This window comes from Oryx dammah, unplaced genomic scaffold (assembly GCF_014754425.2).
Source record: "Oryx dammah isolate SB20612 unplaced genomic scaffold, SCBI_Odam_1.1 HiC_scaffold_5, whole genome shotgun sequence".
NCBI lineage: Eukaryota > Metazoa > Chordata > Mammalia > Artiodactyla > Bovidae > Oryx > Oryx dammah.
The window spans coordinates 93,625,362-93,650,641 of NW_024070189.1; the positions used below are offsets into that span (position 1 = coordinate 93,625,362).

The window sequence follows — 25,280 nt, forward strand, 5'->3', positions numbered from 1 at the left end:
GACCCTCAAACCTGAGCCAGCCCCCCTAGGATCTGCACAGCTGCTTCCCGTGTTCAGCCCTCTCCAGCCCCGGCCCTTGCACACCCCAGCAAAGCAAGACAGACACAGATGAGTTGGAGGGATCATGTTTATTGTTTGGGGATCACAGGTCAAGTCACTTCCCCACCAAGAGGGAAGGCAGATGCCCTGGGTGGGGGGCAGGGCGGGCCAGGCCCCAGGGTGTGGGGGCCCAAGCAGGACAGGCTCCTTTATTCCATCTGGGGAGGCAGCCGGGGCCTGGGAACATGGCTCTGCCCCGCTGGCCAACCAAAAGCAGGGCATGGAGCCCTACCTGCTTCCTGCCCTGTGGGGTGGGGGAGGTGACCCATAGAGGCAGGCCTTGGTCCACAGACTCGGGGGCGGATGGGCAGCACCACTGGGGGCTGGTTCCACACTCTTGATTTCTGGGACCAGAGAGAAACCAAATGAGACAGACGAAGGGAGATGGATGGGGGAGCAGCCATGTGGCCAAGAGCCCCCCCACCGCCCCACCATGCTCCCGAACGGTAGGGGACGGGAGCGACCCCCACCTCCCCACCCACCTCTGCACTGGGCAGGGTGGGGCGGGGCTAGAGCTCATCATGGTCGCCCTCCACAGGGTATTCAGGCGGGGGCTCTGGGCAGGCAGCTGGCGTCATCAGCTCCATGAGGTACTCGCAGCGGCTGGGCTCGGTGGTGCTGGTCACCACTGTCTCCTTCCCACAGAGCAGGCGCACCTGGGGTGGGCAGGTGGGGCTCAGGTGGGCTCTGCAGGGCACGTCCCCACTCCACTTCCCCCAGCCTGTGGGCACTCACGGTGGTGGAGCGATTGGGGCCCTGCCAGCAGCCCGTGCCCTGCTCATACTTCATGGCGCTGAACTTGTCGTGGTCGGGGCCAGCCCACGAGCCCCAGGTGCTATGGGAGAGTGGGGTGCTGAGAGGGGCCGGCTGGGGCAGCCGACGGTGGGGATGAGGGGCTGAGAGGGGGGCCTAGCCCGAGCTCACTCACCCAAGGCTGGTGGGGGAGCCGCCGAGTTTGGGTTTCTGCGAGACAAGCTTGAAGGGGCAGAGTCTGTAGATGTACCTGTCATGGGATGGGGCTGGTGGGTGGGGGGACAGGGGTCCCAGCCTCCACCACAACCCCCCACACCGGGGCCATGCAGGTACCTCAAATCCCAGTGACTGCGCCTAAGCCCACCCCCCTCCCTCCCCACCCCATCCTTGCTCAGGCCCAGACCCATCAAGCCCACCCACCAACGTGCCCAGAGGGGACGCACTCATTGGTGGTGAGCTCATAGCACTGGCTGTAGAGGTAGGCGAACTCGCCGTTGGGGCCAAAATCAAATGAAATCTCCTGCTCCAGGTTCCTAAAGGGGAGGCCCGGAGGTTAAAGGGCAGTGGGGGATGCCAGCCCGTCTCAGGAAAATGCAGGAAGGCCCGCTCGAGTGGCGGAGGGTCTCTCGGGGCCTGGGCTCCAGTCCCCACCGCCTGGGGACTGGAGAAGCCACCGCCAACTTGCAAAGGTTGCCTGAGTGACTTCCCCATCGCCACTATCTCTGGGGAATTGGGCAGCAGGCAGCCACGTGGCAGTGGAGAAGTGGCCTTGCTGTGACTGCACGGGTACCCCCATACCTGATGGATTCTTCCATGTCCTTCAGGGACCGCTCGGCCTCTTCAAACTTGTTGCGGGCCTCCTGGGCGGCTGGTGGGGTCGGGAAGGAGGTCAGAGGAGTCCCCGCCCCATCCATGAAGAGAGGGCAGGGAGTGGCGCAGACAGGCCTGATTCCCCCAGCCCCAGGGCTGGCTCTGGGTGAGGACGGGGCCCAGGAAGACCCCCTGGGCCTTGCCAGCTGCCAGGCAGACCCTACCGCCCCGCCCAGGCTCTCAGCTCTTGAGGGAGCAGGGCCGGGGCTCCTGGGGCCCTGCTGGTTCCTCGCCTGCCAAGGGCAGCACAAACAAGAGCCACCCTTGAGGAGGCAGAAGGTCCCCTGGGACTGGTGTGATGGTGCTGGCTTCCCCAGGCCCCAGAAGCCCCCTCGAGGTGCCTCGGAGTTCCCTGGGCTTGCCTGGGCCAGCCCCAGGCCCCCTAGAGGAGCAGGCGGGGCCTGTTTCTTGGGCCCCTACACCCGCTGCCGACAGGGAGGGGCCCCTCCCTCCCAGGCTCAGCCCTCACCGTTGATGAAGGCCTGTGTCTGCTCATCATACGGCGGCATCCTGTCCTCCTCGGTGGGGCTGGCTGTCTTGGGGGCTGGGACTGGGGCTGGGGTGTCCTGGGGGTGGGGGGACAGAGTCAGCGAGTGACCCCACTCCCACCATCACCCCCTCCACCCCTAAACACCCACCTTGGGCTGCTCCCCCTGGGAATCCTCGTCCTCCTCATCCTCATCCTCCTCTGTCTCCTCGTCCTCCTCGTCTTCGTCCTCCTCCTCTGTGGGCGGTGAGGGCATGGGGGGCTGCTCCTCCTTGGGTTCCATCACATCGGGTGCAGGAGGCGATGGTGGGTATTCAGTGGGCAGCACCTGCCAGATGTGCGGAGAGGTCGTGCTGAGGACTCGGGGGTCCACCCCCACCCCCAAAGCCAAAGGCGGCCCCTTCCAAGGAGCCTAGAGAAAGGGAGGAAGGGACAGACAGCTGGGGGCTGGGTGGCTTCTGTAGAGGAGGTGGGGCTGCCCAGCTGGCCAGGGTGGCCCAGTGCCAGAGCTGGAGGCAGTGCCTTTGTGAGGCGTCCAGGGGCGGCGGGGAGACTGGGATCACATCCCTTCCCCTCCCTCTACTGACCTCAGACCGGTACTTGTCCCTGATGGCAGCCCAGATGCGGTCATAGAAGGCGGCAGCATCCATCTGCACGTCTCCCCCAAGGAGGGTCTGTGTGCGTCAGGTTGGGGGGGATCAGGGGCAGGACCTCCACGTGCCCCCCACCTCCAACCCAGGCACTCTTGTAGTGGGTGCAGGGGCCCTCAGGCTGCGGTGCCAGGCACAGCACGCGCTGACTTGCCCAGGGCCAGACTGGAGCTGGGCTGGGTGAGGAGCGGCTGCCAGAAGGGGGCAGCACAGGCCTGTGGGAAGGAGGCGGGGGCCAGAGAGGTGCCGGGTGGGGACTGGAGAGACCAGGGAGAGGAGCTGAGAGACAGAGGCCAGGGCGAGGTGGGGAGTGAGGACCAGCAGGGTAGCAATGGGTGAGGAGCAGGGCTACAGGCCAGTGAGGGCAGAGCTGAGGAGGCGGGTGACCAGGTGTGCACACTGGGTAGGGTGGGGGAGCACGGTTACAGGGAACCTAACACAATAAACTGCGGAAAATTCTGAAAGAGATGGGAATACCAGACCACCTGACCTGCCTCTTGAGAAACCTATATGCAGGTCAGGAAGCAACAGTTAGAACTGGACATGGAACAACAGACTGGTTCCAAATAGGAAAAGGAGTACGTCAAGGCTGTATATTGTTACCCTGCTTATTTAACTTCTATGCAGAGTACATCACAAGAAACACTGGACTGGAAGAAACACAAGCTGGAATCAAGATTGCCGGAAGAAATATCAATAACCTCAGATATGCAGATGACACCACCCTTATGGCAGAAAGTGAAGAGGAGCTAAAAAGCCTCTTGATGAAAGTGAAAGAGGAGAGCGAAAAAGTTGGCTTAAAGCTCAACATTCAGAAAATGAAGATCATGGCATCTGGTCCCATCACTTCATGGGAAATAGATGGGGAAACGGTGGAAACAGTGTCAGACTTTAATTCTGGGGGCTCCAAAATCACTGCAGATGGTGACTGCAGCCATGAAATTAAAAGACGCTTACTCCTTGGAAGAAAAGTTATGACCAACCTAGATAGTATATTCAAAAGCACAGACATTACTTTGCCGACTAAGGTCTGTCTAGTCAAGGCTATGGTTTTTCCAGTGATCATGTATGGATGTGAGAGTTGGACTGTGAAGAAGGCTTGAGCGCCGAAGAATTGATGCTTTTGAACTGTGGTGTTGGAGAAGACTCTTGAGAGTCCCTTGGGCTCCAAGGAGATCCAACCAGTCCATTCTGAAGGAGATCAGCCCTGGGATTTCTTTGGAAGGAATGATGCTAAAGCTGAAACTCCAGTACTTTGGCCACCTGATGCGAAAAGTTGACTCATTGGAAAAGACTCTGATGCTGGGAGGGATTGGGGGCAGGAGGAGAAGGGGACGACACAGGATGAGATGGCTGGATGGCATCACTGACTCGATGGACGTGAGTCTGAGTGAATTCCAGGAGCTGGTAATGGATAGGGAGGCCTGGAGTGCTGCGATTCATGGGGTCGCAAAGAGTCAGACACGACTGAGTGACTGAACTGAACTGAACTGAACTCCCCACGAGACGCCCTGAGGCACCAGGCAAGGCCTGGCCACACCAGCCAGGCTGGGCCCCCCAGAACCCTGGCCCTGGGCCAGCAGGGGACTCTCCATGGGAGTAGCCCACAGAAGGCCTGCCTCTGGCCACCCCCGCCCCCCACCCTGAGGTCACCCTGGGGCAATCCCCTCCAGGAGTCCCAAACGAAGGGGAGGGCCGAGTACCTGGGCTTCCCCTTCTGATAATGCCCCGTCCCCATCCGTGTCCAGCTCCGGGTGGGTCTGCAGCTCAGCCACTGAGACCCTGCGGGGACAAAGGCAGAAGCCAATGGAGCAGTGAGCCCATGGGCTCCTGGTCAACTGCCCCCCAACCCCCACCCCAGGCCAGGGCTCCTCCTGAGAACTTGCTTCAGGACCTTGGGGCAGGGAGAGAAGGCAGGAAGGAAAGCAGGAAAAAATGAGGTCTGGGGTTAGGGCCCAGTCTGGTCTCTACCCTGGGGAAGGCAGGTCCTAGCTACCCCGTCCCCTGCCTCCTACCCATTCCTGAGGCTCCACAACCCTGAGGAGCAAAAGGGAGGGACAAGCACAGGGGTGGGAGTGGCAGCCGGGTCCTCAAGACCCGGCTGCCACTCCCTTCCACCCTTAGAGCCCAACATGGAAACGCCCATGGCCTGGCATCCTCCACCCCAGGAGACCCACACACCCATGGTGGCCCAGGCCCCACATTCTGCCGCTATCCCGCCGCCCACCACCACTGCCCACCAGGAAGGGGATCGCCCTGCCCATTCTCCCCCCAAGAACCCTCCAAAGTCCCAGGCCTCCCACCATGGGGCCTGCCCAGCCTCCCTGTTCCCGAAAGCCTACCCTCCACTGAGCTGTTGGCTTGGGGTTTGGCCAGCAAGTTCAGGGGCACTGGCCAGGATTTTGTCTTTCACTAAAGTGTCCCAGGCCACAGAGTAAGCTTTCAAAAAGCACTGAGATCCTGAGTCTCCCTGTCCAGCTCAAGGGGGTGTTTGCCCTCATTTCTTCCCCACCCCCTCACACCCCCAGGGGATCGGGCTCCAGGGCAAGGAGGTGGGCTCTGGCTGGTTTCCTAAAGGGGGGAGAGGGAGGAGGGAGCCCGGGGCAGGGGGCGCTGGCACACTCACGAGCCGTCCATGTCGTCGTCCAGCTCCTGGAAGGCGCTGGCTGCCAGCTCCCGCTCCCGCTGCTCCTTGGAGGTAGCCTGCTGCTCTGTGGAACGACCAGCTCCATCATCCTCCGTCCCCAGCACCCCCTGGGCTCACTGTATGCCTGGCCCTCTGGGTGCTGGGGCTCTGAGTCAGCCCACTGTGGGGGGCAGACTGGGGGCGGGAGCTAGGCAATGAGAAGGGCTGGCCTGTGTGGGGGTAGGGGGGTGGAAGAGGTGGGCAGTGCCAGATGGATGGGGGATCCAGAAGGGGCAGATGGGGGATCCAGAAGGGGCGGATAGGGGATCCAGCAGGGGCAGATGGGGGCGTCTTCAGAGAGTCTGAACAATCCATGACGGTGCGAGGGGGAGGACCATAGGTGTGCCACATTCAGGAGGTCCCCAGGAGAAAAGGTCAGGGGACAGAGGCGGGGGTGGGGGCACAGCCAGGTGAGGCAGATGTCCTGGGGGCCCCGTGGAGTGTCTCACAAAGGGGGTGAAGCCACCAGCACAAAAGACGGGAACTGAGCCGTGGCCAGAGGACACAGAGCGCTGCAGCCCCATACGTGCTCTGATGGTCTCTCCTCAGCCTGTCCCAGCCCAACCGGCTGAGAGGGCACCCAGGAAAGCACCCCCAGTGCAGCTGCACTGAGGCTCGGCCCTCTCCACCAGGATGAGCGGCCTGTGTTCCAGGAGACAGCCGACAATGTCCTCACAGATGAGAGCCCCAGGCTCAGGTGGATGAAAGGAGCTGCCCACGGTCACCCAGCTGGCGAGGGGCACAGCCGGGGCCCAAGCCAGGCCACGTGCCTCCACAGCCCATGCTCATCCCCGACACTCTCTGGGAATCCCGGTGACACCGCCGTGGCGTGCCACCCCTGAACTTGAGTCAGCAACTCCACACTAAGAAGCTAGGCGCTAGTCTGCCCAGCCTTGTGTAGAAGGATGCTAGACACAGTGCAAAAGAACGTGGAAACAGAAGCAAAGACCAGAGTTCACTCACTTTCTAACACGTGGCCCGGGAAGAAAGAGCAAAGGAACCTGGCAGCAAAGGTGAATGAGAAGACACCTGCAGCTTCAGTCACCAAGGGCCAGCCCCTTGATACACAAGAGCCACTTACAAGCAGTGCAGACCAGAACCAAAAACCCGATGGGAAAAATGGTACCTGGATGAGACAAACCCCACCACAGTCACACACCAGAACGGACCAACAGCTCTTAAAAAGAAAGCAGGGGTCCCGACACTGGGCTACAACATGGATGGCCCTTGACAACACAATGCTAGGGGAAAGCAGTCAGTCACAAAGGCCACTCACTGCCTGACTTCTTGATGTGAAATGTCCAGAGCAGGTCAATCCGTGGAAATAGGAAGCCAATGCATGGGGACCGGGGGCTGGGGACGGGGCCAAGGGGAGATCTGAAGGGCCAGTTTAATGGACCTGGAGGTCTGTCCTGGGGTGATAGGCATGTTCTGGAACTAGACAACAGCGACGACATCCTGCTGGACATTGTTGACCGTGTGGATGTACCTGACACCACTGAATCAGACACTGAAAACTGGCGGAAATGGTCAATTTTTGACATAACTGGGATTGTACCGCAGTGAGAAAAAAAATGAAGGGCTAAGAGTAAAAGGAAACGAGGCACCCGGGGACAGAGCACCACACGCATACACCGTGCAGACCAGGGCTGTCCAGTAGCATTTTCTACAGAGGTGGACGTGTGTCACCGCTGAGCACTGGGCCTGCAGCCCGCTCGACACATGTCTGCAGTGGGCATGGCTGGAGCAGAGGCCTGGGAGCAACAAAGAGCAGCGGTTTCACAGGGCTGGTGGGGGTGTGAGCAGGCAATCAGACCAACATGGCAAGCACACAGGGTACAGAGAGCAGGGAGAAGCCCTCGACGGTAGGGGGCATTGTAACCAGCCAGTGGTGGCCCAGATGCTGTCCCACCCAAGACACTGGGGAGCCAGGAAGACTGCTGGGCCAAAGAATGGCTTGGCCTGATGGAGGGAGGCCATCCGGAGGCCAGAAGGGCCAGAATGGGCCCAAGGACTTCCCTGGGGGTCCAGTGGTTAAGAATCAGGCTTCCAGCAAAGAACAGGAATCTGTGCAAGGGAAATGGGTTTGATCCCTGGTCCGGGGGGGATTCCACATGCTGTGGAGCAACTAAGCCTGAGCGCTACAGCTACTGAGCCTGTGCACCTACAGCCTGTGCTCTGCAACGAGAAGCAGCTGCAAAGAGAAAGCCCCACACCCTAACAAAAAGTAGCCCCCGCTTGCCGCAACTAGAGAAAGGCTGCAAGCAGCAAGGAACACCCAGCATGGGCAAAAGTAAATATAAATTAAGTAATAAAAAACCAGACTTCTGATTCTAATAATTCTAATAAAAAATAATTTAATAAAATGTAATAAACAGAAATGTAATAACAATATAATCTAATAATCCTAATAAAGAATCAACACAGGGGACACATTTCTGGCTGGGGAACTAAGATAACACATGTCGAGGGGCAACTAAGTCCGCCTGCCGCAACTAGAGAAGCCCCCACACCATGCAACAAAGACCCAAAACAGGCAAAAAAAGCTGGGCCCTGAGCGAGGCAGGAGCAGGCTGGTGACTCAAGCCTGCAGGTAAGGGACAGGGTCTACAATCAGAATAATGTGGGCACCAGTCTAGCTGGGTAAGCCAGTGGCCTCTTTGGCCTTGTTTGTGAAACGAGGTGATGTCTGAGAAAGGGGAGCAGGGGCAAAAACACAATGATCCTTGCAAAACAAGCACTGGGTGCTCTGGTCTACCCGCCGTCAGCATGGGAGAGAATACTGGTGTCTGTATCAGGGGTCAGCAAATTTTACTGTAAAGAACCCAACGCTAAATATTTTAGGTTTGGCAGGTCATATGGTCCCTGTTGGCAACCCCTGAACTCTGTGGCTTGACAGAAGCAGCTGATGTTATGTAAATAAAGCGGAGGAGTCTCTGCTTATTCACCAACATGGTCTCCGTGTGTGTCTGTGTGTGTGTGTGTCTCTGTGTGTGTGTGCGCACCGCGCACGCACCCGCGCGTACTGCTCAGTCATGTCTGATTCTTTGTGACCCCATGGGCTGTAGCCTGCCAGGCTTCTCTGTCCATGGGATTTTCCAAACAAGAATACTAGACCAGGTTGCCATGCTCTCCTCCAGGGGATCTTCCCAACCCAGGGATTGAACCTGCATCTCTTGTGTCTCCTGCATTGGCAGGTGGATTCTTTACCGCTAGCACCACCTGGGAAACCCATGGTCTTCTTGCTGCTCCTTAAAAACTAGACGAGATACAGCTTCGCGACCTTTGAGCCTGTCCTTTCTACAGGCAGAGGGCTTCCTCCGTCTTATTCAATGATGTACTGTGGGCACCTGGGGTAGACCCGGCACATTACAGGCACGCAGCAGATGCTTGTCAGATGAACGACTGAATTACTGATTATGAGAAATCAGGACAGAGAGAGGGAAGGGTGGAAGAACACAGCAGATGCTCAAAGAGATGGAGATCACAGCACGGCCTCAGGAGGCTACCAGCCACTGGTCACCATTCCTGTGACCGGCTGGGGCCACAGCTCCAGATAGTTCTGGCAATGCTTGATCTTACTCTTTCAACTAACCTGGAGTGGGTTTCTGTCCCACCTCTCCCTTCTATCCACCTTCCACCATGTGTGTCCCTGCAGAGAGCAGACTCAGAACAAATGCCAAGGTTTCAGATTATCCACAACAGCGGTACAATCTGCCAACAGCAAGAAAATGCTGGACCAAGCATAAAAAAAAAAGTCACCTTAATACTAACCCCAGGCAGTAGGAGTTGCCAGAGCAAAGAGGAAGTGAAGAAGGTAAGAGAAGGTAGAAGCTGCTTTCATCCTTAAGGATTTTGCCAACCCTGGCAAATGTGGATGTCCATTTTGATAACTTGTGAGGCAAGGGAAATGAAAATCAAGGTCCAAGATGACCCGCCCCATAACTATGATCCCATGGGACTCCCCTCAGGGCTAAGCTGGGCTGGGAATCAGGCAGCCCTTGCTCAGACCTCGGCTCACTCTGCCTGGGGGGCTGGAGGAAGCTCCAGCCTCGACTTCAGACGTACCTTCCCACAGCCTGCGGTGCTGCTCTTTGGCCGCCTCCTCTGGCTTCTCGGCTTCCTCCTTCAGGGTCCGCAGCACCTCCACCTGGTCCTCCAGTGACTTCTTTCCAGCCTGCAGCTCAATGAGCTTTTTCTGGGAAGGCAGGAGACAGGGGCCGGCTCTCAGCCTGTTCTTCCCTCTTCCTCTCCGGCCTCTATTCCACATTATCTTTTCCCAATACAACCCCCTCCTGGATCTCCCCCAACCCCTGCTGCTGTGGTTCTCTGCACCCCACTGGAGAGAAATCCAAACACCTCAGTGTACCCCGGAGGCCCTGCATAACCAGGACCCTGCCCACCTCTCCAGCCTCAACCACCCCTTTGGTATTTTAACTGCCCTAACAATATTCAAAGCTCTCCACACACACTGCCCCCAGTTTTTCACACAGGCTTTCCTTCTGTCTACAACACTCTGCTGGCTAACTCTGAATAAACCTACAGATTTCAATTTAGATGGAAACCTCCTCCTCCAGGAAGTCTTTCTTGCTTCCTGTGCCCCAAGGTGGGTTCAGAGAGCAGAGGGACCAAGGCAGGGAACATGCGATTGATCCCTGGCCCAGGAAGACTCCACATGCCGAGGAGAAGCTAAGCCCGTGCGCCACAACTACTGAGCCTGTGCTGTAGAGCTCAGGAACTGCAACTACTTAAGTCCACATGCCTAGGGCCGTGCTCCACAATAAGAGAAGCCACTGAATGAGAAACCCACCTGCTGCAACTAGAGAAAGCCTGTGTGCAGCAGTGAAGACCCAGCACAGCCAAAAAAGAAAAGGAAAAGAAAAGGGGATTTCCCTGGTGATTCAGTGGCCAAGACTCTGTACTCCCGATTCAAGGGGGCCAGTTTGATCCTTGTCCAGGGAACTAGATTCCACATGCTGCAACTAAGACCCAACACAACCAAATAAATAAAAACAAAAAATATTGAAGGAAGGAACATGTGTGTTGGGTGGGCTCCAGCCTAAGAATGGGGGGGGGTCCTAGGCTGTAGGGTCCCTCCCAAGACTTTGCCTGACACCTCAACCTGATCTGCTGCCAAGGTCCCCCTGCTGGCCCAGGAGGTCAAAGGTCACTTGACACCAACTTCACCGTGTGGCTAAGCATGGGATCTCACTGGCCCTGAATACACTGCCCCCTATGAATTTGGGAGGTACCTCACTAGCCAGGCAATGGGGGTGGGAGAGGAAGACCCAACCCTACCCTGGTCTGAGAAGCAGAGCTGGGGCCCTTGCTCAGAGGGTTAAGCGGGAGCCCCGAAGGAGCGCTGAGGACTCTGACCCACTAGTTAAGGGGGTGGCAGACAGGCAGGGAGAGACACGCCCCTGGGGACTCACCCTCTTCGGCCCTCCTCCCACACATCCCCAGCACCCACCCTACTGAGCTAACCTGGCTGTGATTGAAGACCCTTGTCTTGAGTCCTCCCCCAGAACTGGTAAGGCATACAATCACTGGCCTTTACTTACAGATGAGAGCACCCTGGAACCTGGAGGAGAGGCGTCCCTCCTCCGAGCCCACTTTGGTCTGCACCCAAGGCCTAGGTCCATGCCTCTACTGGCTGCTGCCCACCTGGTACCAGCCTAAGCAATGACTAAACGTCAAGTGGACACAAGGGTCCAAGGCGCAGACAGACAGCAACTGGCCCTAGGACACCACTGGTCGGGAGCATACGTAAACCCCAGCCAGCCTCACCAGCCTCACCAGCCTCCAGGTGGTCCTGGCTCAGCCCCACCAAGCCCCTCACCTGCTTCTCCTCCCGGGCCTTCTTCCAGTCCTCAATCAGGATCTTTTTCAGGCGGAAGCCCTCGCGGGTCACCTCTGCCATCTGCTGCAGTGTCTCTCTCTCCTTGCGGCCCTTCTCTCTGCAGGGAAGGGAGACACAAGCACCACTGGGAGGGCGTTTAGTGCCCACTAGGTCCGCCTCTTCCAAAGGGGTTCAACCCCCTGCCATCAGCCCATTGTGTGGGCAAAAATAGGAGCTCAAACACTTCTGCTCCCTGCTCCCCCAGGTCCTCCTGGCTTCAGAGTCCCTCACCCCTGTCCCAGAGAGGAGGCACAGTGGACAGGGCTCGCTCACCCTCAGGGCCATGGGAGGGACTAGGGGGTGCTGAGATGTGGGGCTGGAAGGAGGTTCCCAAGAGGAGAAAGAGATGAGCACACAAGTCACAGACTCCCTGACAGAAGGGCTGTCTGGCCAGTAAGCAAAATCTGCTCAGTCTACTCTCTACTTAAGAGACCATCCATCAGAAGGGTTTACGGAAGTGTCACGACGCTCAGCTTCTCTGAAAAATATATCTGGCCCTGTCACCTGCTCCCAACTCACAGGAGTGGAGGGAAGCTCTCCCTTTTAAACGCCACAATCCCGATCACTCCCTGACTGCCTTACACTCGGCCTGCATGCACTTGCTTCCATCACCTGCCTGTGGGCATTTCAGTTTTCAGGTCCTGCTGCAGCGGTGCAATTAAAAGCACAAAGTCCCAGGTTAGACCAAGCTGGATTCGAGTCCTGGTTCTGCTATCTCTTAGCTATGAGACCCTGAGGAAGTCATTTTCCTTTCTGAGCGTGAGCTCCCTCATCGGCTGAACAGGCAAACACATGACACTCGGTTCCAAGCCAGAAGGGAAGCCGCTGATAGAGCATTCACAGAGCACCTGGCACAGGACGAGCCCTCGACACACAAAAGCAGAGAGGAGAGGGAGCCCGATTCACCCAGCAAGGTGGGGCAAGGGAAGGGGGAGAGCGGGGCAAGGGAAGGGGGGCGTCAGCCACGTACTTGCAGGTGTTCTCACAGACGATCCCGCTGTTGTATTCGTCAGTCCCGTCACAGCAGTCTGAGGGCAGACGTGGGGGCGCCGTCAGGACTTCCCCCACCCTGCAATGCCTCCTTCCCTCCTCCCAGCACCCTGTCCCCCACCGTGGGGCCAGTTCATTCACCACACACTCCATCGTTGACCCATCTGGAGGAGATGTACAGGGCCTTGTAGCCTGTGTTGGTGCAGTGGAAGCTGCCGTTGGGACAGGCAGCTGTGCCTGTGGGGAAAGGAGGGAAGGAGGGTTTGTGGAGTGGGTTCAGGATCCGGCAGGTCACGCCCACCACATGTACACAGGAGCGTGAGAAATGTGAGAATAACTGATGCCAGGTAAGGAGAGGAAGGACCACTGCACTCTGGGGCCCTGAAACAAAACGCTCCTGGGCTCCCTCCTGCCTCTCCGCACCGGGGCCCTCCCAACTGGGCCCTCCCAAGGCCCCGCCTCCCCCTCTGGGCTCCCATAGCGCCTCCCCATCTCCTCACCAAACCACTGACCCACTTTATTCTGTGCCTGCTTGCCTCCACTCAACAGAGAGCCCTGTGAGGACGGGACTGGGTCTGTCTGGGACACCACACAAGACGTAGCTCTCACCAGCTCAATAAATGTACAATGGATGAATGAATGGATGGATGCATGGATGAATGGAGAAAACGCTCACCTGGTTCATCTGAGCCATCTTTGCAGTCACAGTAGTCATCATTGACCTGATCAAAGGGGATACTGGCAGAGCCATCCAGGCAAGTGAAAGGCTTTGACTCGTCGTAGAAGTGATGGTCTAGGGAGGGGGACAAGGGGCCCAGTCCCGGGCAGGAAGAGAGCCCTTTCCACCCAAAGGTACCTCTTCCCACTCCCACCGGCTAAGCATTGCAACCTTCCCTGCCCAGAGTCCAGAACACTGAGACCGAAGGCTTAAGTGCCTATCCCGGAAGCCTCCCACATCCCACTCCCACTTCTGGCCACCTCCAGTGGCTCACTCACTGGTGAGGGAGACGCCCCGGGGTCGCTTGACCTCCACGGCCCAACACGTCGGCAGCAGCAGCAGCAGTAGTAACATCTCGCTCAAGCCTCGGAAGCCGGAAATGGGTTCTGCCCGAAGGAGGCTACTGCGAGATGCACTGTGACCCCACGCTGCAGCGAGAAAGGGGCGGCAGGTCAGTGGGAGAGGGCTCCTTCCAGCCGAAGGAAGGCGCCTCTCCCTCCGGTCAGCTGGATTCCTTCATTGCTCCGGGCAAAGAGGTCTCACTGAACTTCCCACACTATGGGCACGGGGCCCGGGGCGGAGGCGCGGGGAGGCGAGGGGGGGGTCTCCCCAGTCCTACCTAGTGGAAGGGACTCTCACTTGGCCCAAATCAATGGTGAGCGGAACTCAAAACCTCCGCTCCCTATGGATCGCAGGTGGTTCGCTATCCAGTTCCCGCCAATCGGCCAAAAGGGTTAACAGTTTCCCCCTCCCCAAACGCACACCCTTCGGCTGCCCCTAAATAGAAAATGGGGGGGGGGGTCCACCCGCCCACTAGTTCACCAAGTACTTGAGGCTGGGGCAAAGGTCAATATCCACCGCGCCCCCTTGACCCAGCAGCCAACGGTTTCTCCTGCAGAAAGGAAGCGGAAGTGTGTGGGAATCGTCACTTCCGGCATCGCGCTCCGCGCCCGAAACGGCGGGTCCTGGATGCCATGTTGGGAGTGGCATGCTGCAGGCTCGGAACCCAGTCGGCCATCTTGCATAGGACTGAAGCCTAAAAGGGACTAGTTCTGAAGGTTCGCGCTTAATGGCGGCGCAAGCTGACTCCATCTTGGAAGTGGCGAGTTATGCAGCCGGAACAGAAAGTTCCTGAAAAATGCCCGCGAAACCCCACACCGCCGCCCCCGGTAGAGTTGAGATGGAGAGGTGGGGAGGAAAAAGGATGAGCACGTGACTCAAAAGTACCCTCCCCCATCTTTCTGCGGACTGCTCTGCTCGGGTCCCCTGCAGGGACCGCCCTCCGCTCAACGTCAGCGAATGAGAGTCGTAGACTGGAACGCGGGTGGTTTCCATGGGAGCGCTGGAGGGAGGCGGGGAAGGTTACCTAGCAACTGGAGATGCGGCTTAGGTCCCGCCGAGCGGTCGACAAGTGCATTCCCAGAGCCCGAGGAACCTGAATTGACGGATCCTAGACAGAGGCAATTCCCCTGACCCCCAGAAGTCCTCGGCCTCAACCCAATCATGACGTCTCCCCTGTGCTGGGCGGCGGCCTCCAACGCCATGCCTTCTCAGGACCAAATTTCAACCCCATCCAAAGTCAAGGCCGCTCAAGTTCAGCTCAAGCCCTACCGCTCTCGAGGCAAGGGCTTGGTGCCTGTCTGGCACTCACTTCATTCCAAGGCAGGACCCTTCCATGCCAGCGAGGGGAAGTCCGCTGTGAACATGCAGGTGGCTGAGTTACAAAGGAAGATACAACTGTTAGGTAAGATGACTCCAGAGGGCCCAGAATGGTCGAGTCAACAGCCCTCTGACCTGGCAGGAGTTCTTTCACTAGCGTTCGTCCAGGTGTCCAGTATCCGGAGGCAAAAATTAATGCTTGGTCGTGGTTTTCCTCATCTTATACAACTTTTCCTAAGCTCAGAACCGAGTGAACTGTATTTCATACTTTTACGTGTGTGCGTGCTAAGTCACTTCAGTCATGTCTGACTCTGTGTGGCCCTATGGACTGCGCCCTGCCAGGCTCCTCTGCCCATGGGATTCTCCAGGCAAGAATACTGAAATGGGTTGCCATGCCCTTCTCCAGGGGGATCTTCCCAACACAGGGATCCAACCCACTTCTCTCACGTCTCCTGCATTGGCAGGGGGTTCTTTTACCACCAGTGCCACCTGGGCAGCCCCTACTTTTATGTAGTTTCAACTTTTCTATCATGCATGGGAGGATGAAGGATATAGATTCTAGAGGCAGACTTTCTGGGTTTAAATATACTGGCTCTACATATGCTATTAATAATTGTTTGATCTTCACGGACCAAGAATAATGTAATTGCTCTCCATTTGTCCAACCATTAGATGAGGATAGTAACAGTACCACCCCATGGGTAGTTGAAATGTGTAAAGTGCTTAGAACAGTGCCTGGTATAGTGCCTGGCACATACTATGGAGTGTGAACCAGTGGTTCTCAATGGACTTGGGCTATTTTGCTCCCCAGAAGACACTGGCAATGTCTGGAGACATTTTGGTTTGTCACATTGTTTGGCAGCAGGGGGGTGGGGTTTGTTACTGGCATCTAATGAGTAGAGGTCAGGAATGCTGCTCAACATCTGACGATGCACAGGACAGTTCAACACAGCAAAGAATCATCTATCTCAAATGTCAGTTGTGCCGAGGTTGGAAATCCTGGTGTAAACTTATTGCTTTGTTGTTAGGAGGTAATGTTGCATAGTGGTTGAAAGTATGTGCTGGGGAGTCTGACTGCTTGTGAACTTGAACGGTCTAATAAGCATAAGCCTTCTCATGTGTGAAATGAGTATAATATGGATATGGGTATGTACGTACTGGCACATCCTATCTGACACCTAGAAAATGATTAGTCCATCCCTGGCTTTCCAGTGGTTAAGATGCTGCACTTCACTGCAGAGGGTGTGGGTTTGATTCCTGGTTGGAGAACTAAGATCTCACATGCAGTACAGTACAGAAAAATAAAAGAAAATGATTAGTCCAGCATCTCTGCGTGCATGCTCAGTCACTCAGTCATGTCCAACTCTTTGCAACCTCATGGACTATAGCCCACCAGCCTCCTCTATCCATGGGATTTTCCAGGCAAGCATACTGGAGCCAGTTGCCATTTCCTACTCTAGGGGATCTTCCTGGGCCAGGAATCGAACCTATGTCTCCTGAAGCTCCTATACTGGCAGGTGGATTCTTTACTACTAATCCATCTGGGAAGCTCCAGTCCTGCATCTAATGCATAACAAATACTCAGAGTAAAATATTGTTATACTATTGATACCTACTAAAAGATCTTCCCTCTGGGAAGTCCCCCCTTCCGTGATGCTCTGCTTCTGCCTTCCCACCTCACATGAGCCCAGAGGGTGACCGGAAGGCCTTTTATGAGAGCACCCAGTGGAACATCAAGAAGAATCAGGAGACCATTAACCAGCTCCGCGAGGAGACCAGGGTACTGCAACTACAGTTGACAGCCCTGCTCCAGGTGAAGTGGATGAGGTTTCAGGGGTGGGGAGGCAGCGTCCCCAGGGGGTGCTCTCAAGGAGAGGGTGGCCGGAATTTGTATTGTGACCTGGGCTCTCCTCCCTGCAGGGAGATGAGAAAGTGGTCCAGGCAGTGATTCGAGAATGGAAGTCAGAGAAGCCGTACCTGAAGAACAGGACAGGCCAGGTTTGCCTCACTCCCATTCCTCTGACCACCTCCCTTCATTTCTAGCCTGGGTCCCCACTTGACTCCCTGACCCCCATCTCACCCTCTCCAATCCCTTCTCCACACCAGCTGCCATTAATTTATTTCTCAGTCTTTCTCACACACTGACCATGTGCCTGACATGGCTTTAGGTATTGGTTGCCATACGGTGAAAAACACAGACCAGTCCCCACTCCCCAGAGTCATCTCAGTGGAGAAAGCAGACACCCCCCCACCCCAAGAAAAGAACAATAAACATAGAAAGAAAGTGATTTCCAATGGTGACAAGAGAAATAAATAAAACAGAGTGGCTCACTAGAGATGGATGGGGGTTAGGGGTTTGCCTTTAAGATTGTGAGGTGGGGATCTTTGCTTTCTTTAGGAAGGGGATCTTTGAGCTGAGAAGGGGTCAGGCAAGTAGTGATCTGGGGAAAAGCATTTCAGACAGATGGAACAGCAAGTGCAAAGTCCCTTGGGTAGGAACAAAGGTAGAGTGTTGGAGACACAAAGGAGGTCATTGTGGCAGAATGGGAGTGAGTGAGGGGGGCTCCATAGGAAGTGAGGTTAGGGGGGTGAGCAGGAGCAGAACCTTGCATCAGGCTTTGCTGCACGAGTGCAGATTTTATATTAGGAATCGGAGAAGTGAAGGGACTTCCCTGGTTGTCCAGTGGTTAAGACTCTACACTCCCAATGCAAGGGACCCGGCTTCAATCCCTAGTCAGGCAACTAGATCCCACATACCACAGTTAAATATCCCATGTACTACAACTATAGACCAGGTGTAGCCAAATAAATATTAAAAAAGAAAGAAAGAAAAGAGAAGTGGAAAATGGGCTCTGAGGAGGCAAGAGTTAGAAGCCAACCAGAGGAGGTTATCAAAGTGAAGGATGATGCTGGCTACACTAGGACAAAAGAGGTAGAAATGGGGAGAAAGAGATCTATCTGGCTCAGTCACATCCAACTCTTTGCAACCTCATGGACTATAGTCCACCAGACTCCTTTGACCATGGAATTTTTCAGCAAGAATACTAGAGTGGGTTGCCATTTCCTCATCCAGGGGATCTTCCTGACCCAGGGACTGAACCCATGCATCTACTGCACTGCAGACAGATTTTTCACCACTGAGCCACCAGGCTCTCTCTGGAGGAAGCTTTAAGACAGAATAGAGAATTGCTAACAAACTGGGTGTAAGTGAGAGAGAAAAAGAGAAGATGAGGATGACATGAAGGTTTGGGACTTGAGCACCTGGAAGGACGGAGTTGCCATGAGCTGAGATAAGGAAGATTCGAAAAGGGCAGTTTTGGGGAAAGATCAAGGATATACTCAGTTTTGGACAGATGGTTTTGAGCTTCCTGTGGAGACATCTAGAAGGCAGTGTAGATATGGATATACAAGCCTCAGGGGGGAGGCTAAATTGGGATGTCTTCAGTGTAGAGGTGGGGCTTCCCAGGTGGTGCTAGTGGTAAAGAAGCCACCTGCCAATGCAGGTAGACATAAGAGACGTGGGTTGGATCCCTGGGTCAGGAAGATCTCCTGAAGCAGGGCATGGCAACCCACTCCAGTATCCTTGCCTGGAGAATCCCCATGGAAAGAAGACCTGGCGGGCTCCAGTCCATAGGGTCTCAAAGAGTCAGACACGACTGAAGCCACTTAGCATGCACTCATGCAGTGTAGACATGACTCAGAAAAACCTGAGACTGGATAGCATCAAGTGGTATGTGTGGTCAGATGAAAGAAGAGCCTCTTCAAAGGCAAAGGAGATGGGTAAGGGGCAACCAGGGCGGTGGCTGCCCACCTGGAAACTAGCCCCCCCACCCAAAAAAAAGAGAATCTGCAGGCGAAGCGGGATCACCCAGGTTTCAGCTGCTCTACCAAGAGACGAGAGAGATGAGAACCAAGATGTGGGAAAAGGAAGGACTAGGTGGGGGTTCAGGCCCCTACTGTTGCTTCCCTCTCTCCAGCAAGCCCTGGAGCATCTGGACTACCGGCTGAACGAAAAGGTGAAGCAACTGAACGCTCTTCGGCACCAGCTGGGACTGCGGCAGAAGTGGCTGGAAGAACTCCAGCTGCAGCACAGTTTGCGCGAGCTGGAGATAGCCGAGGCACAAGACAGCAACACCGAGATGGCCAAGGTAGGGCCTGTGGGGTCTGCAGAGGCCCCGATCCTGCGGGAGGCACTGAGCGGGGAAGGGATCCAGCCCAGGCTTGCTTCCCTCTTGTTGTTGTTCAGTTTGCTCAGGCGTGTCCGACTCTTTGAGACCCCATGGACTGCAGCACACCAGGCTTCCTTGTCCTTCACCATCTCCCCGAGTTTGCTCGAACTCTTGTCCATTGAGTCAATGATGCCATCCAAACTCATTCTCTGTCACCCCCTTCTCCTGCCTTCAATCTTTCCCAGTATCAGGGTCTTTTCCAGTGAGTCTGTTCTTCACATCAGGTGACCAAAGTATTAGAGCTTCAGCTTCAGCACCAGTCCTTCCAATGAATATTCAGGGTTGGTTTCCTTTTAGGATTGACTGGTTTGATCTCCTTGCTGTCCAAGGGACTCCCAAGAGTTTTCTCCAGCAGTCAGCCTTCTTTATGGTCCAACTCTCACATCTGTACTGGAAAAACCATAGCTTTGACTATATGGACCTTTGTTGGCAAAATGATGTCTCTACTTCCCTCTAGACCATGCGGAACCTGGAGAACCGCCTGGAGAAGGCCCGGATGAAGGCAGACGAGGCTGAACACATCACCAGTGTGTACCTGCAGCTCAAGGCCTACCTACAAGTAGGGACCAGGGCGACTGGGAGTGGGTGGGGGGCAGCAAATGGGAGGGCCAGTCAAGTTAGGGACATCGGTCACAGGCTCACCCATCTCTCACCCCCAGGAGGAGAGCCTTCACTTGGGGAACCGGCTGGACTTTATGGAGGCTGAGGTGGTGAGAACAAAACACGAGCTGGAGGAACTGCACCTAGTGAATCAGGAGGCGCTCAATGCCAGGGACATCGCCAAGGTGCCAGCCCACCGGCCCCTGGGAATCCTGCCCTGCCACTGCCATGGTCTCCTGGCCTCAGCATCTGAACCCCAGCTGCCCCGAAACCCATCCCATCTCTGTCCCAAGACCCCACAACTTGCCCCAGTTGTCTTGAGTTGGGCCTGCAGCCCTGGCCCAGAGCCCCAGTAGACGCCAACAGGTCCTGTTGTTCCCCCGTCCACCCTCCAGAACCAACTGCAGTATCTGGAAGAGACCGTGTTCCGAGAGCGAAAGAAGCGCGAACGCTATCTAACCGAGTGCAAGAAGCGCGCGGAGGAGAAGAAACTGCAGAACGAGCGCATGGAGCGCAAGGTGGGCGCACTAGGGATGCGGGGCTGAGATCCCAGCCTGCTCCTGCTTGGACGGGACCTGCGGGGTCCCCGCCGCGCCCCTACATTGGCCCAGGCCCTAGACCCTTCGGCAGTTCGCAAGTTTCTCCTGACTCTGCCCCCAGCTCCCCAGATGCCAGGGCTCCTCCCACATCCCTGACCCCGCCCTCCAGCCCTCCCCTTACTCGCCTGGGGTCCTCATCCTTCCCCGCCAAACTTGCCCATATCCGAAATTGATCCCCGCCTCTAACCGTCCCCTTATCCGACAGGCCCCGCCCCCACGCTCTTGACCCGCCCGCTGACGCTGCCTCTAAGGCCTCCCTCTAACCAAGGCCGTGCCAAGCACTCCAGACCCCTACCTGGATGCCTTGCGTGCATGCATGCTAAGTGGCTTCAGTCGTGTCCAACTCTGCGACCCTATGGACTGTAGCCTCCTCTGTCCATGGCATTCTCCAGGCAGGAATACTGGAGTGGGTTGCCATGCCCTCCTCCAAGGAGATCTTCCCGACCCAGAGATGGAACCTGCCTCTCTTGTGTCTCCTGCATGGGCAGGCTGGCTCTTTACCCCTAGTGACCCCTGGGAAGCCCTGACTTGGCCCCAAGCTTGGGCCCCACCCCCTTTCTGAACCCGGTCGGGAGATATTTTCCCAATGCTCCTGGCCTCTGCCCTAAGCCCTCAGCTGCGGACTGACCCGGGCCCTGACCCCCACCCATGAGCAGACCCAGCGTGAGCATGTGCTGCTGCAGTCTGATGACACCCTCCAGGACAGCATGTACTCCAAGGAGGAGGAGCTGAAGCGGCGCTGGAGCATGTACCAGATGGAGGTGCTCTTCGGCAAGGTCAAGGACGCCACCGGCGTGGCAGAAACGCACGTGAGTGTGCCCTCAGCCCTCAAGCTCCCAGACGGCCTGAGCCGACCCTAGGAAGCCGAGCACCCAGCCTCCTTTTTCTGCCCGGGCAGTTCCTCAGCGTACAAAAAAAGACACCCCTCCCTCCTTCAGCTGCTGCCCCATTTCTCTGCTACCTCTCACAGCAAAAGTGACACGAGTTATCTACACTGGCCACCATCCTGTCTTCTGTTCCTTATTTTAAAAAATAATTTTGTTTCTTTATATTTGGCTGTGCTGGGTCTTCACTGTTGTGTGGGCTTTTCTCTAGATGCTGGGAGCAGCGGCTGCTGTCTAGTTGCAGTGCTCAATGGGCTCCTCATGGCAGTGCCTTCTCTTGTTGCAGACCACAGGCTCAAGAGTTGCAGCCCCCGGGCTCTAGCGCACAGGCTCAGGAGTTGCAGCCCCGGGCTCTAGCGCACAGGCTCAGGAGTTGCAGCCCCCGGGCTCTAGCGCACAGGCTCAGGAGTTGTGGTGCCCAGGCTTAGTTGCTCTGCGGCATGTGGGATCTTCCCAGACCAGGGATGGAACCCATGTCTTCTGCCTTGGCAGGCAGATTCTTTGCCCCTGGACCACCAGGGAAGCCCCTCTCTCCTGTTCCTGCATACACTGGCACTGACTTCTTTGGCATGTCAGCACTAGGAGAATGGGGAATGTTGTCTCTCCTCTCCTGTATCTTCAGCCTCTATAGCAGGGTCTGGGGCCCAGTACCAGCCTCCATCCCAGAGAGGCTGGGCCCCTACTCTAGGACCCGCGCTTGGCAGCATCTTCCTCAAAATTTTCTAAGACTTTAGGTCCCCGGCTGTGAAAGTGTGAAAGTATTAGTCGCTCAGTCACATCAGACTCTTTGCGACCCATGGACTGTAGTCTGCCAGGCTTCTCTGTCTGTGGAATTCTCCAGGCAAGAATACTGGAGTGGGTAACCATTCCCTTCTCCAGGGCATGTTCCCTATGCAGGGATCGAACTTGGGTCTCCGACACTGCAGGCAGATTTCTTTACCATCTAAGCCACCATGGACGTCTCTGGCTGGTCAATACTAATTCCTCTGATTTCTCTGTTTGGGGAGCTCTCCAACCCACTACTCATCCCATGGGGTGACCCCCAAGGAGTTCCAGGACTTGGACGTATTGGGTCATCTGGAGCACTGTGTCCAGATGTCTTTCCAGAAATTGGCCTTGGGGTTGCTCCCACAACCAGTCATATTTTTTCATAGGAGTGGGGGTTGTTGGCACATTGATTTTGGAAAGCAGCTGTGCTCACTGCTGTTGCTGCCCCAACATCTGATTTTGGTTGATTCATTTTCCTTATATAGACAAAGAAGGGCCTGCAAAAATCATTCGTTCAGGGTTGCACACCCTTAAGGCAGCCCTGAGGCCAAGGCTCACAGAGACAGCATTGTGCAGAAGCCATCATCAGCTCAGGCGACTTGTCCTGCTCTTCCCTGGGAAAGAAGGAGCAGGACAAGGCCCTGGTTCTGATGGGTCTCTCCGGGTCACCCCCCAGGCAGTGGTGCGGCGGTTCCTGGCTCAGGGTGACACCTTCACACAGCTGGAGGTGCTCAAGAGTGAGAACGAGCAGACGCTGCTGAGACTGAAGCAAGAGAAGCAGCGGCTGCAGCAGGAGCTGGAAGACCTCAAGTACTCAGGGGAGGCCCTGCTGGTGAGGTGAGGCCCCATGGTGCCCGGTGGGGGTAAAAGCGGGGCCGGTGTGGTCAGTAGTGCCCCAATGGTGGTCTCTCTGCTCCCTACAGCGAGCAGAAGCGGCAGGCCGAGTTGCAGGGGCGCCTCAAGGTGGAGGAGCAGCGGCGTGCTGATGCACAGGATCAACTGGACCGAACCATGAGGGCCTTGCAAATTACCAAGGAGGGCCTGGAACACCTGGCCGGCAAGCTGAACCACATCGTAGTGGCAGGTCCCACCTACGAGGAAGGCTCACCTGGAGCCTCCCTAGACACGAAAGGCAGTGCCACCCCACAGGTGGGGTTCCCACCCTGAAGTCTACTCCAGAGAGCCCACCCCAGGCCCTGTTCAGGATATGAGAAGCCCGAACACATGGGAAACCCCAACCCACTCCGGAGTCTCCACCCCCCATCTCAGGAAGCACCCCCTTATTATTCAAGAGGCCCAGGACTTCAGAGACCCCTGTCCCATTTCACATCCCACCCCCATGGGAAAGTCCCACCTAGCCCCCCCCATACACACTCAAAACCTAGAAGAGACCCTGCTCCAATCCTGAAGCAGCCATAGATAGACAAGAGAGGCCCAATCTGCCCACTGTGGAATCCTTTTTTTTTTTTTTTTTCATTTTCACCAAAAAATTTATTGAAGAAAGTATTCACCATTTTGTTCCACTACTTTCTGCCATTTTTCAGTTGTCATTGTTTAGTTGCTCAGTTGCATCCAACTCATTTGCGACCCCATGGACTTTAGCCTGCCAGGCTCCTCTATCCATGGGATTTCCCAGGCAAGAATACTGGGATGGGTTGCCATTCCTTTCTCCAAGAATCTCATTTCTTAAGAAGGTCTTCCGGCAATGGCTTCCCTCCAGTTAATATCCCAGACTGCCCTCTCACTAAAAGGCTCCTCCTCCCGTCCACCGTCCCCCTGCCCATCCCTTGACTTGGGTCTCTGGAGTTCAGAGGCGTTGCCTCACAAGCGTGGCCCTTGAGGGCAGAGTCCATACCCAATAGAGGGTAGCACCACTCCTGTGGATAGACCCTGACTTCAAAGCCCTGCCCCTGGGTGGGGCCTCCCAGGGGCCCCGCCCCTCCCGACTCATCCGGCTCCGCCCCCAGCCGCAGGAGACCGGACGCTCTGTCGGAAAGGAGCTGGATCCCAAGGTGGATGACTATCTGACCAACCTGCTGGGCCTGGTGGAGGAAAAGCTGTTGAAGCTACATTCACAACTCGAGAACCACAACGTGCCAGAGATGCTGCGCCACATCGTTGACCGCGAGGTGCCCATTCAGCCAGGGGCTGGGGCGGCAAAGGAGGGGTCGGGGCAACCCCCTTGGAGGAGGCTGATGGGCCGGGAATGGGCCTTAGGGACAAGAGGTGAGGTTTAAGGAGCCAGGGATGAGCCAGGAGAGTTACTAGAGGTAACTCTGATAACCTGGTAACTCGGCAGGCCAGAGGTCCAGGCCGCAGGGTGAGGGGATGGGGGTGGGAATCTGGGGTCTGCTCTCTAGAGGACAAAAGGTGGGACCTAGAGGCCAGGGGCGGGCCTGGTGGGGAGGCTGGGCATCAGGGTGCACGCTGAGAACAAGTGATGGGGCTGCACCCAAGGAAAACTTTACTAGAGTGGGCAGAATTTCCCTGAGGATCCAGTGGTTAGCGCCCTCTTCGCTTCCAATGCAAGGTTCCATCTCTGGTTGGGGAATTGGATACCACACGCCGCATGGCACGACTCCTCTCAAAAAATAAAACAAAAAAAAAGAGAGGCAGAGGAGTGGGCAGAGGTGTTGAATAGAGTCGGGGTATATCTCAGAGGGGGATGGGGAGGAGGAGGGGGCACAGACCTCGCTGTACCCCCTGCCAACTCACACCCATCTGTCCCACTCCCTCCTGCCCCTAGTTCTACGCCACCCTAGAGGGAAAACTGCCGGCGTACAACACCCGCATCGCCCTGCCTGTCGCCGGCCACAAGGACAAGTTCTTTGGTCAGTGCGGGCTGGGGAAAGGGGGCGAGGCTGGGAGCCCAAGCAGTGCATCGGGAGGTCGTCGGGGCCGGACGTACAGGGCCCAAGTGCGGATGGGGTGGCAAAGGCCGGGGAGAGAAATCTGATCCAGGAATGGGCGTCTCGATCCCCTCCTCGCCCGACGCAGACGAGGAGGAGAGTGAGGAAGATGACAGCGACGTGGTGACCCGTGCGGCGCTCAAGATGCGTTCCCAGAAATTAATCGAATCCCGCAGCAAGAGGCGCGGTCGCTCGCGAAGGTCCTAGACGCGCCCTGGCGCCCGCCTGGCGTTTCCGGGCCCCTGCCGCGGGGCCCGCGGGGCCCCTTTAAGGGCCGAACGCGGCCTGGACAGGGGAGCGGAGCTGGCAGGCGATGCCCAGAGTGAAGAAGGGGGCTGGGCCGCCGGATGTTCCCACAGTAAATTTCCCCAGGCTAGTCCGCGCCGGTCTCGGAATCGCTCAATAAAGGTCACCGACAAGCCCCTTGAGTATTCGCCTTTCCTTGATCCTGCACCGCCCCATAGACGGCTGCCTCTCAAA

General features: G+C 56.5%; 2 protein-coding genes across 3 annotated transcripts; one reads left to right on the forward strand and one right to left on the reverse strand.

Annotated features, from left to right (window-relative positions):
• Positions 1 to 109: 109 nt before the first annotated feature.
• On the reverse strand, positions 110 to 14,286 carry PRKCSH (protein kinase C substrate 80K-H). Of its 2 annotated transcripts, none has more exons than XM_040240622.1 (18): positions 13,982 to 14,286; positions 13,431 to 13,580; positions 13,111 to 13,227; positions 12,576 to 12,671; positions 12,415 to 12,472; positions 11,385 to 11,502; positions 9,614 to 9,743; positions 5,486 to 5,570; positions 4,563 to 4,641; positions 2,797 to 2,883; positions 2,361 to 2,537; positions 2,192 to 2,288; positions 1,651 to 1,720; positions 1,296 to 1,385; positions 1,028 to 1,102; positions 835 to 934; positions 582 to 755; positions 110 to 443 (listed from the first exon to the last, which is right to left on the reverse strand). In XM_040240622.1, exons 1-17 carry the CDS (start codon positions 14,175 to 14,177, stop codon positions 609 to 611), a joined length of 1,872 nt encoding a protein of 623 aa, XP_040096556.1. In that variant the 5' UTR covers positions 14,178 to 14,286; the 3' UTR covers positions 110 to 443; positions 582 to 608. The 2 variants fall into 2 exon arrangements, with proteins under 2 accessions (XP_040096556.1, XP_040096557.1); XM_040240623.1 differs by having other exon boundaries at positions 13,772 to 14,286.
• Positions 14,287 to 14,361: 75 nt separating this feature from the next.
• Positions 14,362 to 25,228, forward strand: ODAD3 (outer dynein arm docking complex subunit 3). Its single transcript, XM_040240624.1, has 13 exons — positions 14,362 to 14,896; positions 16,503 to 16,624; positions 16,732 to 16,809; positions 18,789 to 18,959; positions 19,498 to 19,599; positions 19,700 to 19,825; positions 20,036 to 20,158; positions 20,896 to 21,048; positions 22,568 to 22,728; positions 22,815 to 23,040; positions 23,859 to 24,020; positions 24,638 to 24,722; positions 24,889 to 25,228. The coding sequence occupies exons 1-13, from the start codon at positions 14,656 to 14,658 to the stop codon at positions 25,005 to 25,007; spliced, it is 1,869 nt and encodes a 622-aa protein (XP_040096558.1). The 5' UTR covers positions 14,362 to 14,655; the 3' UTR covers positions 25,008 to 25,228.
• Positions 25,229 to 25,280: the final 52 nt, after the last annotated feature.

Coding starts and splice junctions, on each gene's coding strand:
- PRKCSH (XM_040240622.1), bottom strand. CDS start 14,177: ATGCAAGATGGCCGACTGGGTTCCGAGCCTGCAGCATGCCACTCCCAA. Junction 13,228..13,430: donor CCGGGGCGTCTCCCTCACCA/GTGAGTGAGCCA, acceptor CCCCCTCCCTAG/ACCATCACTTCTACGACGAG. Junction 2,884..4,562: donor TATCAGAAGGGGAAGCCCAG/GTACTCGGCCCT, acceptor TGACGCACACAG/ACCCTCCTTGGGGGAGACGT.
- ODAD3 (XM_040240624.1), top strand. CDS start 14,656: ATGACGTCTCCCCTGTGCTGGGCGGCGGCCTCCAACGCCATGCCTTCT. Junction 21,049..22,567: donor CCGGCGTGGCAGAAACGCAC/GTGAGTGTGCCC, acceptor GTCACCCCCCAG/GCAGTGGTGCGGCGGTTCCT. Junction 23,041..23,858: donor AAGGCAGTGCCACCCCACAG/GTGGGGTTCCCA, acceptor CTCCGCCCCCAG/CCGCAGGAGACCGGACGCTC.